The following is a 15141-nucleotide window of genomic DNA, read 5'->3' as shown; positions in this document are numbered from 1 at the left end:
TTGCTCTTGGGTAGTAAGACTTACTACGAAAATGACAATACTACCAAAGGCAATCTACATGTTCAATGCAATTCCAACGCAAATACCAATTCCAATCTTCGTCAAGATGGAAAAGGTAATCTATAATTTAATTTGGAATGGAAGGAGGCCCCAAATAAGCAAAGCACTTCTTAAAAAGAGAAACAAGGTAGGAAGCATCTCACTCCCTGATTTCAAATCCTACTGCACTGCCTTGTGGTCAAGATAGTGTGGTACTGGTACAATGACAGAAGTTATTATATTGTTATGTTACACTATTATTTCACTAGACTGAAAAACCTTCTTGAAGTCTAGACATAGTTCACCAATTATTCTATTGGTTACAAAGCCCATCACTTTATCTTAGGACTGACTGGAAAAAAGACCTTGATTGTTTCTTTTTGTATTTTTCTCCAGGGGAAATGAGAATAAACTCAATACTCTTTTCTTTTGAATGATTCTTATATCAGGACTGTCCTTTAACCAACTGATGGTAAATAAAGTCATGTTTCCTAGTCCTTTAAATTTTTCTTTCCAAAATTTATCTTTCTACAAAGAGGTCTATTTCCCTAGCATATTATATATTTTTCTTTTCTTTAAAAAAATTTATATTGTTTGCTTACAAAGTTCATATTTATTGTATTTCACACCATTCCTCATTCATAGTGTGTTTCATGCAATCATTTCCTTGCATTATATTTTATAAAGTGAATCACCATTGGACCTTGCCCACCATTACCCTGTCTTCTCAGGTCCCTGCTGGATCTTTCGCATCTGCTTCACCCCCTCCCTCTATCCAGCAAACTGTCCAACCCTGTCGTTTAGCTCCTGTCCATCCTCACCCCTCTGCTCGCACCCTTTCCCTTCATGAGTCCCCATACACGTTTTACTTCTATTTTCACGATAATGGAAAGAGGCCTATTTTTATTGAGATGGGGCAGAGGAAGAGTGAAGGTATGAATCACATAAGTATCAAGAGCCATAGAAGATGAGGAGGAAGAAGACTCCTTGGGGCTCAGGAAGAGAGTCAAACCCCAAACTGCAAATGAGACCCACTGGATGCTACTTTGGGCCCTCATTTTCTTATTTCACTCTTCATGTTGTATAGAACTGACTCATAACTGATCTTCCGGTGGGTTTTCGGAGGTAGTAAGTTGCATGGGAAGAGATTGCCTGTCCTTTTCTTCATAGAATGTTCTTTTCTCTTCTTCGTCTTGTTGACTCCTGCTTAGCCATCTACAGCATCTTTACAGAGCAACCGGCCCAGCTCCTAGCTGGCTGGAGCCTTTCTCCTCTGTGTCCCTCTGGTGGCATAGTTCTTAGTAAGCTGTGCTGCTAACCTAAAAGGTCTGCATCTCTGGTGGTTCAAATCCCCCAGTGTATCTGAGAGAGAAAGATGCCCAGCCTCTTCTCATTTCTATTTACACTCTCAGAAAAAGTTGTAACCAACTTGACTGGCTGTGAGCTTGAGTGAGTTTTGGGTTTTTTTAGAAAAGAAATGTATTTTTTTCAAATTGGATCTTTTCTTTAAATTTATTTTATTTTGTGTGTGTGTGTGTCTACCGTCAAATCGGATCTGACTGGTATAGGAGGAGAGCATCTGGTGGATTCAAACCCTGTGCCTTTGGGATTGAAGTGCAGCTTCTTGCCATTAGCCACTAGAGCTCCCTTTTGAATGAGTTTTTGAGTCCCCAAACACATTTTTTCTGTTGTTGTTGTGATTACTGTGTACTGTTGAGTTGGAACCAACACATAGCTGACCTTCCAGCAGGTTTTCATAGGCTGTAAATCACATGGGAGGAGATTGTCCATCTTTTTTCACACAGCAGCCCAATAAAATATCTATGGTTATTATTTTGGTTTTTCTAAAAAAACACTGTTCCTTTTCACTGGAGGAGAAATTCTATCTTTGCATCCTGTATTTCGCAGAAATAGTCAATATCCATATTCTTTTCCTAGTAGATAAGCCCCTATGGAGATCTGGTGGCCTAGCAGCAAGAAGCTTCACTGTAATCTTGAAGACATGCTGTTTGAATCCAGCAGGTGCTCTGTGGGAGAAGGTTGGGCAATCTCTTCCTTTCTTACTAACTGCTTCTGAAAACCAGGCTGGAGGGTCAGCTATGAGTTGGTTCCATCTCAGTGGCACTGAGAGAGGATAGATCAGGAGACTATTTTGCTTGGTAGAGGATGAATGAAAATGAGAAAGACCTTCAAGATGGACCAACATCACGGTGGACAGTGGGCAGAAGCACAGCATTGTGTTGTACAGAACATCCCCACAAGTCAGAGCCAACTTAATGGCACCTAACAGCAATGATGACAAGTAGATGAAGTCTGGCCAGTACCTGCCATTGGTGCACCACACCCCACTCTTTGTGTTGTGTTCAACATAGCCTTCCAGGTTCTCAATATCTTACTGATATTCTTAAGTCTTATGCTTAAAAAATAGTTTAAAAAAGAAATAAAAAACCCAAACCAAATAATAATAATAATAATAAAATTCAACACTACTTAATAGTTTTATTGGCCCTGAATATAACTTACTCGAACAATCGTTGTCTCGTTATTATCACATCTATTCTTTGGAATTTCCAGAACTTTCTCCAAGCCATGGATCACTCCCATGTCAGTGGCTGCATTGGTGTAGTTAATGCGAGCCTCATTTACAAAAAGCTGTGAACAAGAGGGTTAAATGTGAATTTTCATGGAGGTGATTTTTATGGGGATAGAGAAGATGACGGATGAGAGGAGATCAATACAATGATGGCCTAGGGCAATATTTTGGCCACTCTCTACCCTTGAATATGGATTACATCTTAACATAAAGAAAATAAAATCTTCACCACTGGGCCAATAGCCAACATCATGATAAATGGAGAAAAGATTGAAATTGTCTATAATTTAATTTCACTTGGATCCACAATCCACACAGAGTAATGCTGTTCTTAGGTGCCGTTGAGTCAAGCATGACTCCCAGTGACCCTATGAACAGAAAATATCTGAACTCTATTCTATCCTGCTCCATTAGAAGAGCTCATTGCTGTAATCACATTATCATTTTAACTGGTTGAGGGTATTCCTCTCCTTTGTCGACCTTCTACCTTCCCAATATCACGTCCTTCTCCAAGGAATAACATCTCCTAGCAACATGCCCAAAGTATGTGAGAAAAACATCTCATCATTCTTGCCTTCAAAGAACACTTCAGCTGTACCCTCTCCAAGACATAACTGTTTGTTCTCTTGGTTGTCCATGGGATGTTCCGTGCTCTTCTCCAACACCATAACTCAAAGATGTCAATTCTTTTTCTGTCATCCTTATTCATTTCCCAGGTCTTGGTTACATAACTAGTAATCAAAAAGACTATAGTCTGAATCAGACACACCTTAGTCCTCAGACTGACACCATTACTCTTCAATAATTTGGAAAGGTCCCTAACTGCAGATTTCCCCAGTGCAATGTTGCCTTCTTATTTAGGGTTTTCAAAAGCCTTTTATTTGTGAAGTAGATGACCCATCCTGCTTCCTAATCTGTCTTAATCAGGGAGTTCTGCCAAAACCTGCCCATGATGGAAAACCCTTTTGGCATTTCACATACCAGTGGCACTGATTTCAGTAACACTGTTACCTCAGATTATCTCAGTACAGCAAACTCACAGACAAGTGCTGAATCACTTAGAACTTTGAGTAGTAATTTGTTTTCATTTTTAATAGAAGAGAATGTTTTAATGAATATTTAATGCAAAAATACATCAACTCATTGTTGTTGTTGTTGTTATGTGCCATCGAGTTGTTTGAGACTCATAGAGACCCTATGTACAACAGCCCTAAACCCTGCTCTATCCTGTGCCAATCGCACTGCCTCTGACACACCCATCCTGATTACCCCAGTCACTGAATCAATCCACCTCATAGAGGGTCTTCCCCTTCTGTAGTCTGGTTTAACCCTCTCTAGGATGAATCTGTTTGTTTTCTTGGCAGTCCATGGTACTTTCAATACTCTTGTCCAACACCACAGCTCAAAGGCATCAATTCTCCTTCTATCCTCCCTAGTCATTGTCCAACTCTCTGATACATAACAAGTGATTGCTAAGATCATGGCCTGTATCAGATTCACCTTAGTTCTAGAGACACACAATTGCTCTTGAGTACTTTAGAGAGGTCCCTAACAGCAGACTTTCCCATCGCAATACGTTTTTTGATTTCCTGGCTGCTGGTGCCAAGAGTGTTGACCGTGGAGCCGAGCAAACTGAAGCTGTGAACAATCTCAATCTCATCAACATCCATCCTGATGCTGCCAATTGGTCCAGTGGTGAGAATCTTTGTCTTCTTGACATAACTCATTAGTTCACTAATTAATATCACTTATATTATGAGATAGGGCTTCTGGTGGCTTAGTGTAAACTTTGTCATGTTAATGAATTTAAACTCAGATGTTGGGTTAAGTTATGGTTATGTTTCATAGAGATGTTTCAGGATCGTTGTTGTTATGTGCCATCGGGCTGCCTGCCACTCATAACAACCCTATGTACAACTGCCCTAAACTCTGCTCTGTCCTGTGCCAATCTTATTATCTCTGACACACCTACCCCCATAACCTCAGTCACTGAATCAATCCATCTCATCAAAGGTCTGCCTCTCTTGCTTTGTCCCTCCACTCTCCCAAGCATGATGTCCCTCTTCAAGGACTGGTCCCTCCTTGCAACATGTCCAAAGTATGTCAGACAAAGCCCCAGAATCCTTGCCTCCAAGGATCCTTGCAGCCTGGTTTAACCCTCTTTAGGATGAACTTGTTTATTCTCCTAGCAGCCCATGGTATACTCAATACTCTTCTCCAGCACCACAGCTCAAAGGCATCAATTCTTCGATCATCCCTAGTCATTCCCAGCTTTCTGATGCATAGCAAGAAATTGCAAAGACCATGGCTTGTATCAGGCACATCTTCATCTCCAGAGAGACATTGCTCCTCTTCAGTAGCTGGGAGAGGTTTCTGACAGCAGACTTTCCCAATGCAATTAATCTTTTAATTTTCTTGCTGCTGGTATCAAGAGTGTTGATCGTGGAGCCAAGAAAACTAAAGCTGTTAATAATTTCAATCTCTTCACCATCTATCATGATGCTGCCAATTGGTGTAGATTTGGAAAATAAATATATACTTTACTCATTGTGTCAAATGGTGATTATAATACAAATTTTCCAAAATTACAAGATGATGAGCTAGTTTTAGATAGTGTAAAAGCAGAACTTTCGATGCTATAATATTGCTGATTTGACATTAAATGTAAAATAGTTAGTTTTCATCAGATATTGATAGAAATATGGGTTATATTAAAATGTTTATTTGAACGCAGTGCATTCATTTAGAAAGAACATTTCTCCCTAACTTCTGTTTTCCTAATAGAAAAATAAATGTCAGTAGAAAGAAAGCTTGTTATAAGAATAATTCTTTTCAAATAAATGGAAAGTCGACATGATAGTAATAAAACTGAAGCAACTAAAAAAAAAACTTCACCCAAAAAACCCAACAAAACATGAAGCAACTAAGTATACACTTGTTTATGACAAAATAAAAGATGTGAATAAAATAAACAACTTAAAAAATGAAAGCTATTAGTTAACAACCTTGCTATTGCCACAGGATCTCTGGTGGCTTAGTGGTAAGAAGCTGTGCTGCCAACACAAAGACACATGGTTTGAATTCACCAGATGCTCTGTGGGAGAAAGATGGGCAATCTTCTCTTGTACTATTTATAGTCTCTAAAAATTTTCTAGAGGGTTTGCTATGAATCAGTTCCAACTCGATGATTCACAACAAGATCATCAATAACAAATTGTTATTCCTGGAAAAATATATTTAAAAAGATTTTCTTAACATTATTGCATATGCAATAAATGGGAATATTTCTATGAAGCAGAGTGACATATTTAGATTTAGCTTATTTCTCATGATAATGGGTAATAGGGGTCAAGGCTCTTTGGGAGGATGTTTAAACAGTGGAATTTTACCTGATCACCGTGGAGAAAGAAGCCCAGGAGAAAAGAGAAACCCAGCATGGTCTCCCGGTGCATGCCATTGTGCAGGTCATTCTTCAAGAGCTTCTCCTCCAGCACTATGTGGTACTTAAGCATGTCCTCCTTCTGGGCAACACACAGAATTGAAAGTCAGTCAGTCACCACTCACTTTCCAAGTTTTGCCAATGGGTCAGACACTTGGCTTGAAACTTTGACTTAGGCATTAAGACACAATAAGTATTAAATGCTGAAGTGATTTTTGAAACTCAGGAGAATTTGCAGATTTTCCAAGGAAGAAGGTCAGAAACTTGTTGAGTAACTTTAAAACCTAGGCGGAGGGTATGTCAGTGTGGAGGGGAATTTAAAAAGGAGAATAATTACTGCTGGAAAACTGCTGATGAAGAGAGAGAGATTCCTCACACTCAGTTGCCTTTCATCTCAGAGGTTATGAAAGGAGGTTTATGGATTGTTTTCAAGAACTCAAGCTATGTCTCCTGCACATAGGGAAGCATATTGGACTGAGGTCTGACTCCAGAGAAAATCTTAAAATCCAGAAATAGTTGGCAAGTTGATCAACCATGGAGGGAGGAGACTTGTTATTGGACGGAGGTCTGAGGAGCAGCTGTGTGGCTGTGACTGAGAGTGCTGGTGCCGTAGGTCTTATCCAACACAGCTGCTTAGAAGGGTAGATGGACTTCTCTAGAGGAGAAGTTGGTTGTGTTTTCTGGATTCTATAGGTCTGAGGAGGCAATAGTTGACTTTAGGAATAGAGTGCTGACACAGGTTTAGGGGATGGCAAGTTAGAGACCATGGATGGTACATGAGCTCTCCAAAGAACACATAATAGTGTTCATGAGAGAAAGATAAAGCTTTAAACACTTGCCAGACTCAGGAAGTTCAATGCCATATCATAACAGTAGCTGTTAGAGAATAACTTCCCTGTCCTCCTCCCACCTCAGCTGTCAACACTCAAACCTGGTGAGAGTGAGATCAAAACTGTGATGAATGCAGTTCATCAAGTTCAGTATGGCCCAGGGCGGTGTATGGAAGCATAACATGGGAAAACTCTGTGAAGGGAAGTTCTACATTAACACACATCAAGTTGCAATGGATCGGTATTGACTTGACAGCAACTAGTATTTTATATTTGAGCAAAAGCACTGAGACAGAATGTCTCTGGGTTTATGTAGGTTTTATGAGGTGACCACCTGGTTAGACCACATGACTTGTGCAGAGAACTCCTGAGAGTGGTGGGCCCAAAGGTTGCTTAATGGGAATGTCGTTTATCACCAGCATTCATCTCATTCATGCCCCCTCTTCATGCATCTCAGCACATGTATTAAGATACAAGTGATGACAATTTGCTTGATATGCAAATACAGCTCCCACCACATTCTCTCATTCTGGGGAAGGTTGGCACTGTACCATAGCTATACGTTTATAGAACTAGTTTATGTCAGTGTGAAATTCCTAGTAATGTAGATCAGACTTATCCCTATAAGAACTGGGCTCCATGGAAGAGTTTTGAACCAGAGAGTGGCTTGATTGAGGCCCAAGCCAGCAAATACCTTGTTGTTAAAAAAAAAAAGCCTGATTTCTGGAACTCACCAAGTTTAATTGGAAGGTTCAAGGCAGCAAATGGCTTTTTATTAGTTTAGAAAATCCTTTAACTAGCTTTTTATTAGTTTAGAAAATCCTTTAACTAGCCTTGCCTAGTACTCCTAGATGTTAGGAATCAGAGAAGATGGAGAAGGAAGGTAGAAGTGGGTATAGCGATGGTTTATTCCTTCTAGGTTCCTGCTTCTGACATCTCAGGTGCCTGGAACCAGGGAGAGGCAAGGATGGAGAAGAGGCTGTGGATCACCAGACCTTTCTTTGTAGACTCATTCTGAATGCTGAAATATGTCCAGTATCACAGTAACACTCAATTAGAAAGTCACAAGTTTTTTTGTGTATGTGAAACCAAGTATAGGATCTCAGGGGCATGCATTAAACATATGGGCAGCTCTGGTCTAAAGTCAGTACATGCTAGGGTGTCTATAGAAGTGTGTATGAAGCATCTGGATATGCATGAGGATGTGTTGGAGAAATGGCATATAACTGATGGCTTGAACATGTTGGGTGCTGAGTTTTCAGAACAGAGTTTCCATGGTTATGACTCCCAATACTTACCAGTGTTGTAGTTTTCTTCTCCTTCATATATCTCTCAATGGCGTCATTGCTTGGAGCAAACACTGTGTAAGCACCCGCAGCCTCAATGATGCTCGCCAGCTTATAATGCTGTGATGGGAAGAGAGAGACGAGTGTGAGGACTTTCAGTTCCCAGCTCACGTGAGCAGGTCGGCCGTGAAGAGAACGTGATACTTGCAATGATGTAGCCCCTGAAGATGGAGTAGTCGGGCATCTGGTCCAGCCGGGTGAGCAGGCTTGGTAAGGAGTTGGTTAGACTTCTTTGTGGAACCAGAACCTGGCAAGGAAAGTCCAAGAATTCTGTGGACACATTTCTTTGGACTTGCTGCTTAGCAGTGCACAGCAATGTCCCTGTAGGCATTTGAAGGAGTGAACTTTGACTCAGCCTTCACCTTGTCAAAGTGTTTTCAAGATTATATGCAAACTTTATGCTAAGTAAATTAACTGAGTCCTATAAGGACAAATACTGTATAAGACCATTATTGTAGAAATAGAAAGATAACTAGTAAATCATGTATGAGAATCCAAGTGGGGGAGGGTAGGAGCAGAGGGGTGAGGATGGGCACGGGGGGTAAACATGTTGTTGTTGCTGTTATGTGCCGTTGAGTCACTTGCGACTCATAGCGACCCTATGTACAATAGCCCTAAACCCTGCTCTATCCTGTGCCAATCACATTGCCTCTGACACACCCATCCCTATTACCCCAGTCACTGAATCAATCCACCTCATAGAAGGTCTTCTCCTCTTGCACCATCCTTCCACCCTCCCAAGCATGATGTCCCTCTCCAAGGACTGGTCCCTCCTTGCAACATGCCCAAAGTATGTCAGACAAAGCCCCAGAATCCTTGCCTTTAAGGAGTAGCTTGGTTTAACCCTCTCCAGGATGAATCTGTTTGTTTTCTTGGCAGTCCATGGTACATTCAAGTATAAAATTAATATTTTATTTAAAAAAATAACAAACTAATAACATTCCTAGATGTTGAGTGACAAGGCTGGAAGGAATTTTGGGATGTTATTAGATCAAGTTTATCTCTAGCTTTTAAAACTTCTGGAGAAAGTTTCATCTTAAAGGAAAAAACCCAAACTCAAACCACAACTTTGTAATTCTTCTGAAATATTCCATTCTAACTTTCATTATATTGTCGGGGGCCACAAATACGTTCCCTGACAAATGATTGTGATTCAGAGTGACCCTACTGGACAGAATAGAATTGCCACATGTGGTTTCTAGATGAAGGCTGCTGCATTTTTCTCCAAATAAGTCAATTTAAATGACTGCTCTTTTGATTTAAGTCTATGCAAATATGATTGAGGCTGAGAATGAAGACTAGCAAACTTCATGCCACCAACTCAATTTAGTTTGCTGCCTGTATTTGAAAATAAAGTTTCTTGGGACACAGCCACCCACTGGGTATGTGTTGTCTGTGACTCCTCTCCTGGCACAATGGCAGAACTGAGTAGTTGTGACAGAGACCACATGGCCTGCAAAGACTAAAATGTTTACTGGTCAGCCTTCTACAGAAAAAGTTTGCCAATCTCTTGATTAGAGGAAGGAGCGCCATAAACATTGCTGGGTTTCCGGAGCAGGAGTTGGGAGGGAGAGCTTGAGATGATTGAAAGGAATATGCCAGTTCTAAAGCTACGAGAAGATGGTCTGACAGAACTTGATGGTGCTGATAAAAGCCCACATATCCGTGTCACCTAACAACATGTAGTATTGACAGGAAATGGAAAAGGACATGCTAACAAAGGAGATCGATCAGAACTGGTCTTGACAAAGACTGTGGTAATATAACACTAGAAACCGACCCTCAAGGAATGTGGAATGCACTATATGACAATAAAAACTGACTCTCGAGGAATGTAGGAAAACAACAGACTCAAGGACAAGATAAAGAAGATTCCCAAAAGTCACCATATGTCCATTAGAAGAAATGCACTAATCAGCCGTTTAAACCCCACTCCCCAAATAAAGGATATGTAAACCCTTCTGAAAGAGAAAAATCAGGGTCAGTCTGTCCTGACCCGCTCATAGTCTGTTATGAATGTCTAATAAACCTCAGTTTCTTTCTCTTGCTCTCACTTGGTATTGGTGTCTTTCTTGTATTTCCAAGTCAGAACTTTCTAGTTCTTAACTCGAAGAGGCCCCTGGACCTCTGTTGGAAATCATCCACTTGATAATATGAGAGCCACCTCCAGGGCATAGAGTGTCTCCATGCAGTTTTGGTTTTTTGTTTTGTTTTGTTTTAATAAAAAAACTATCCTTTTTTTAGGAGTTTGTGACTAGTAACAGAAGCACACACACAGGGGGTTAAGTGAGATGAATTTTAGCTCCATTAATCCAGCTAATGATGTTAAAAAGAATGATATTTAAATAACATTTAATCCAGTAATGATGCTTACATTTAAAATTATGTTACTTTGAGGACTAAGGTGTGCCTGATTCAGGCCGTGTTCTTTCCAATCACTTGCCATGCTGCTGAGAGCTGGACAATGAATAAGGATGACAGAAGAAGAATTGACTCCTTTGAGCTGGTGTTGGAGAAGAGTGCTGAATAGACCATGGACAACCAAGAGAACAAACAGATATGTCTTGGAGAGGGTGTAGCCAGAGTGCTCCCTGGTTGCAAGGACAGTGAAGCTTTGTCTCACATACTTTGAGCAGGTTGCTAGGAGAGGAAATTCCTTGGAGAAGGACATCATGCTTGGAAAAGCAGGGGGATGGCGAAAGAGAGGAAGACCTTCAACCAGGTGGACTGACACAGCGACTGCAGCAGTGGGCTTACGTGTGCCAGAGACTGTGAGGCTGGAACAGGATAGGACAGTGTCCAGACTTCTTGTTCTTAGGGTTGCTATGAGTAGTATTTGACTCAATAGCACTTAACAACAACAATCTGGTTAATCCAGGCACCTCTAGGTAGGGCACAACTTGCCTTTCTGAAAAAAGGTGACCATAATGCCCAGGAGATGGTAAGGGAAGCAGCTCTTTAGGAAGCCAGTGTAACCCAGACATTAAGCAAAAGAATCTGAGTCAGGGGGTATGCACCCATACATTTTATTTGTTCATGTAACTTCTCCCTCAATTCAATTACTTAGCCTAGCTAGTCTCATCTGTGAAATTAAGACGATACAGCGTCTACTTTCCTAAGGTTGTAAAGATCATATGAGATAATGTGACACCCAGCCCTTGGTATCATGCCCAGGATATTGGAGCCCACAATAATTCTGATTATTACTGTGAACAAGGTGAGGTGCTAGTGCTTAAGAGGGATACAGAAAAGAGACACTCCTCCCTTTCTGGGGCATGCCATCAAATTGAGAGTCAGGACTTAGCCCAAGGAAGAGGAAATTGTTATAGCATTGTTATAGCAACTGAATTCTCTAGGGAAAAATCCCAAGAGATTTCAGAGGAAGCAGAAGGAAAACAAATCCAACTCTTTCTGAGAGGCATCTAGGCTGCAGGAACCAAGAGAAATCATGAGAAGGAAAATAAGACCCAGAGAGATTATGCAGCTTGCTCAGAGACACACAGTTAGCAAAGTACCTGAGTTCAGATTCTGTCTGAGTCTTTAACTTTCTCACATGTTGTATAAGTGATATCCAAACAGCGGGGGAAGAGGGGTGTCAGAGAAATGTCCAGAGAGGAGATGAGACTTGAACTGGCTACTAAAATAATAATATTCTACACAGAAGATGATTTGATGTGTTATTCCTGCAAATGAGGTTGTGTTGATCACAAAATGTGAGACACAGAAGTAATTTTATGTGTTTGTTTTATTTGATACATATTCTCCCTAGAGAATTCAGTTGCTATAACAATGCTCTCTTATATTGACATTTCCTCTTCCTTGGGCTAAGTCCTGACTCTCAATTTGATGGCATGCCCCAGAAAGGGAGGAGTGTCTCTTTTCTGTATCAGTGTTTTGGAAAGTCAGGATTGGAGAAGAAAAATATCCTTAGAAAATAATATTGCTTTGCATTATATGAAGTCACAAAACATAATCAATTCAACTTATTGCTGTCAAGTCACAAGTGACTAACAGTTGAACCTCCAATGGGTTTTCAGAGGTTGAAAAATGGATGGAAAGAAATTGTCCACATTTCTCTCAAGGAAGAGTTGATAGATTCAAACCAAGTACCTCCAGGTTGAGAGTGCAACTCTCTACCCACTAGACAACCAGAATCTTTTAGTTAGTTGCCCATGATACCAGCATAGAAGAAAATACTCTTAACAAAGAATATTAATTTGCATTATGTGAAGTCATAAAGTCAGTATAGATGAATCACTTGCCCCAAAAGATTGTCTTTCTTAATGCCTCTTGATAATAGAGGATGATGAGAAGGTCTTTACAAACTAACGCACTGAGTCTGATGAATAACCCCTTTTATGAACTAAAATAGTTGACCTTTGCTTTAACTTAAAATAAAAAGAGGTGAGTAGCTAGAAAGTACCAAGTGAGAATAATTTTCATTAAAATGCAATTAGTTAATTGGTTTTTCCAATCTTTCACCTTCTAAAAGTTCCCAATATAATTCTGATTTAAATTTTAAATGTAGACCTTAATATAGCTAACTGCAAATTATAGGGTGGTTTAAAACCTCATTTTCCCGAATCCTTTCATTCCCTACGTCACACTTTTGAGTGCAATGTAATCTTATCTTATATCCTTTTTTATTTTGTAATACACTTTTCTATAGTTTTCTGTTTACTCCCCTAGGGTCTTCCTTACTGTTCTTTGAGGGTGCAGTTATGCAGAGGTAACAGACAGCGGTTTGCTTTTCCTTTCTTACCATATTCCTGGATGTTCTTTCTTACAGCCCTTCCCATTTTGAGGTCCTTCTGTGTCTTTTAAGCTGGTAGAGTATAAAACCCATTGCCAATTCTCCCTCATAGTGACCCTATAAGCCAGATTCATAGTGACCCCATAAACCAGACTAGAACTGTCCTATAGGGTTTCCTAGATGGTAACTTTTAAGGGAGAAGACAGCTACATCTTTCTCTGTGGAGCAGTGAATGGGTTTGGACTATTATACTTTCTGTCAGCAGCTGAGTGTATACCACTGTGCCGTCAGGGCTGTGCATGTAAAGTAGAGGCTGATCAAATGGTAACTTAGTCTAATAATGAATAGAGTCTCTAAGTGGTTCTAAAAGAAAAGGAACAAAGCACAGCACATTTGAGTTTCTAATAAAGGCTAAGTCTTTTTTATGTCTCCCGCAGAAGATAACGTGCAGGGGAGAACAGGGAGAGAGAGAGAAGAGATGCTGCTCGTGTGGGGAGGTGGATGCTGGTACCTTGCTGATGACGTGTATCACTCCGTTAGTGGCAGCATTGTCACCATCAACGATGGAAGCACCTTCAATTGTGATATTCTGTGAATGCAAGATTGAGACAGTGAGCCTCTGTCCAGTACCCCTGGGGATGGAAATGATTTCTGGGTTCTTCCACCTTTGGAGAAGCAATAACCTCCACACTTTTTGGACCATGAGCCACAGTAAGAAATATCTTTAAACTCTCACATGTTCTCCCTTCAAGAACTAAAATGAAATAGTCCTGTCTCCTACCTTATAAGTTGTTTTGTGCTGTCTTGTTCAAACTGACTCATAGCTCACCTTCCAGCAGGTTTTCAGAGGCAGTAAAACACACGAGAGGAGACTGCACATCTTTCTCCCATGGAGCGGCTGGTGGATTAGATCTCTGTGCTTTGGGGATTGTGGCACAGCTTCTGACCACTAGACCACCAGAGCTCTTATAATTGAACAGTCCTTTATCTTACCATGTAGGCGGTACTCTCCTCATTTTGATTCTTTCCCACTTTAGTTTATTTCATTAAAAATATCCTGGCTAAGCCACAATTCAAACAATGTCTGCACATCCATGTTTATTGTTGCATTATTGATAATATCAAATAGACAGAAGCAAGCCTAGTGCCCATCAACAAATGACTAGATAGAAAAACTATAGCACATTCACACAATGGAATATTACACAGCACTGAAAAACAACGAACTCATAAAACATTACACAACCCAGAGGACATGATGCTGAGTGAAATATCTCAGTCAGAAAAAAGATAATACGAATGTTATAAAATAGAACTGATATGGGAGACTGGGGGGGAGAATTTAAAAAAAGGGTGTACAGATAACAAATATTGCATTGGAGCAGATGAGGAAGGAATGGTTCAAAAGGAATATACAATTAGATGTTATATAACAATAATCTGGAACAAGAGGTGCATTGTAAAAGTGGACTAAAAGAAGGGATAAGGAGAGGAAAGGAAGAAAATGTGCAACAATGAATGAATAAAAAATTTTTTAAAATGAAAACATTCCAGTGGCCTGGCATCCTTTGCCTAGACCAGGCTGCCGGGGTCTGGCCAGAGCCCCTGCATAAAATGTCCTGAGGGCAGCAGCATGAGGCCTGGTGTGAAAGGAAGAGCTGGACCTGGCCCGCTCTGCTCTGAGTCTCCTTGTCATCTGGTTTTAGATGGTCCCCATAGAGAAGGGTGGTGAGAAGAAGAAAGGCTGTTCTGCCATCAACGAAGTGGTAACCAGAGAGGACACCATCAACATTCACAAGCGCGTCCATGGAGTGGGATTTAAGAAGCAGTGCCCCTCGGGCACTCAAGGAGATCCGGAAATTTGCCATGATGGAAATGGGAACGCCAGATGTTCACATTGACACCAGGCTTAACAAAGCTGTCTGGAGCAAAGGACTAGGAATGTCCCATACCACATCCATGTACAGTTGTCCAGAAAATATAATGAGGATGAAGATTCCCCAAACAAGCTGTATACACTGGTTACCTATGCACCTGTCAGCACTGTCAAAAATCTACAGACCATCAATGTGGATAAAAACAAATAACTGATTATCAAATAAAGTTATAAAACTGTTAACCCCCCCAAAAAACCTCCCATT

General features: G+C 40.5%; 1 protein-coding gene across 1 annotated transcript in view; it reads right to left on the bottom strand.

Moving 5' to 3' along the window:
- Positions 1-15141, bottom strand: part of STAB2 (stabilin 2) — a 251479-nt gene that overhangs the window by 104897 nt on the left and 131441 nt on the right. Inside the window, exons 31-35 of the mRNA XM_006888578.1 lie at positions 13512-13589; positions 8396-8494; positions 8200-8307; positions 6022-6153; positions 2563-2691 (exon numbers count right to left, since the gene is read on the bottom strand). Of these exons, the coding sequence (XP_006888640.1) occupies positions 2563-2691; positions 6022-6153; positions 8200-8307; positions 8396-8494; positions 13512-13589 (546 nt within the window). The remainder of the gene's footprint in view (positions 1-2562; positions 2692-6021; positions 6154-8199; positions 8308-8395; positions 8495-13511; positions 13590-15141) is intronic.

The sequence above is a fragment of the Elephantulus edwardii genome, unplaced genomic scaffold, assembly GCF_000299155.1.
Source record: "Elephantulus edwardii isolate Elephantulus edwardi_28Jun2011 unplaced genomic scaffold, EleEdw1.0 scaffold00068, whole genome shotgun sequence".
NCBI classification, from domain to species: Eukaryota; Metazoa; Chordata; class Mammalia; order Macroscelidea; family Macroscelididae; genus Elephantulus; species Elephantulus edwardii.
The sequence above is the reverse complement of the archived record's forward strand: the minus strand, read 5'-3'. Positions and strand labels throughout refer to the sequence as shown.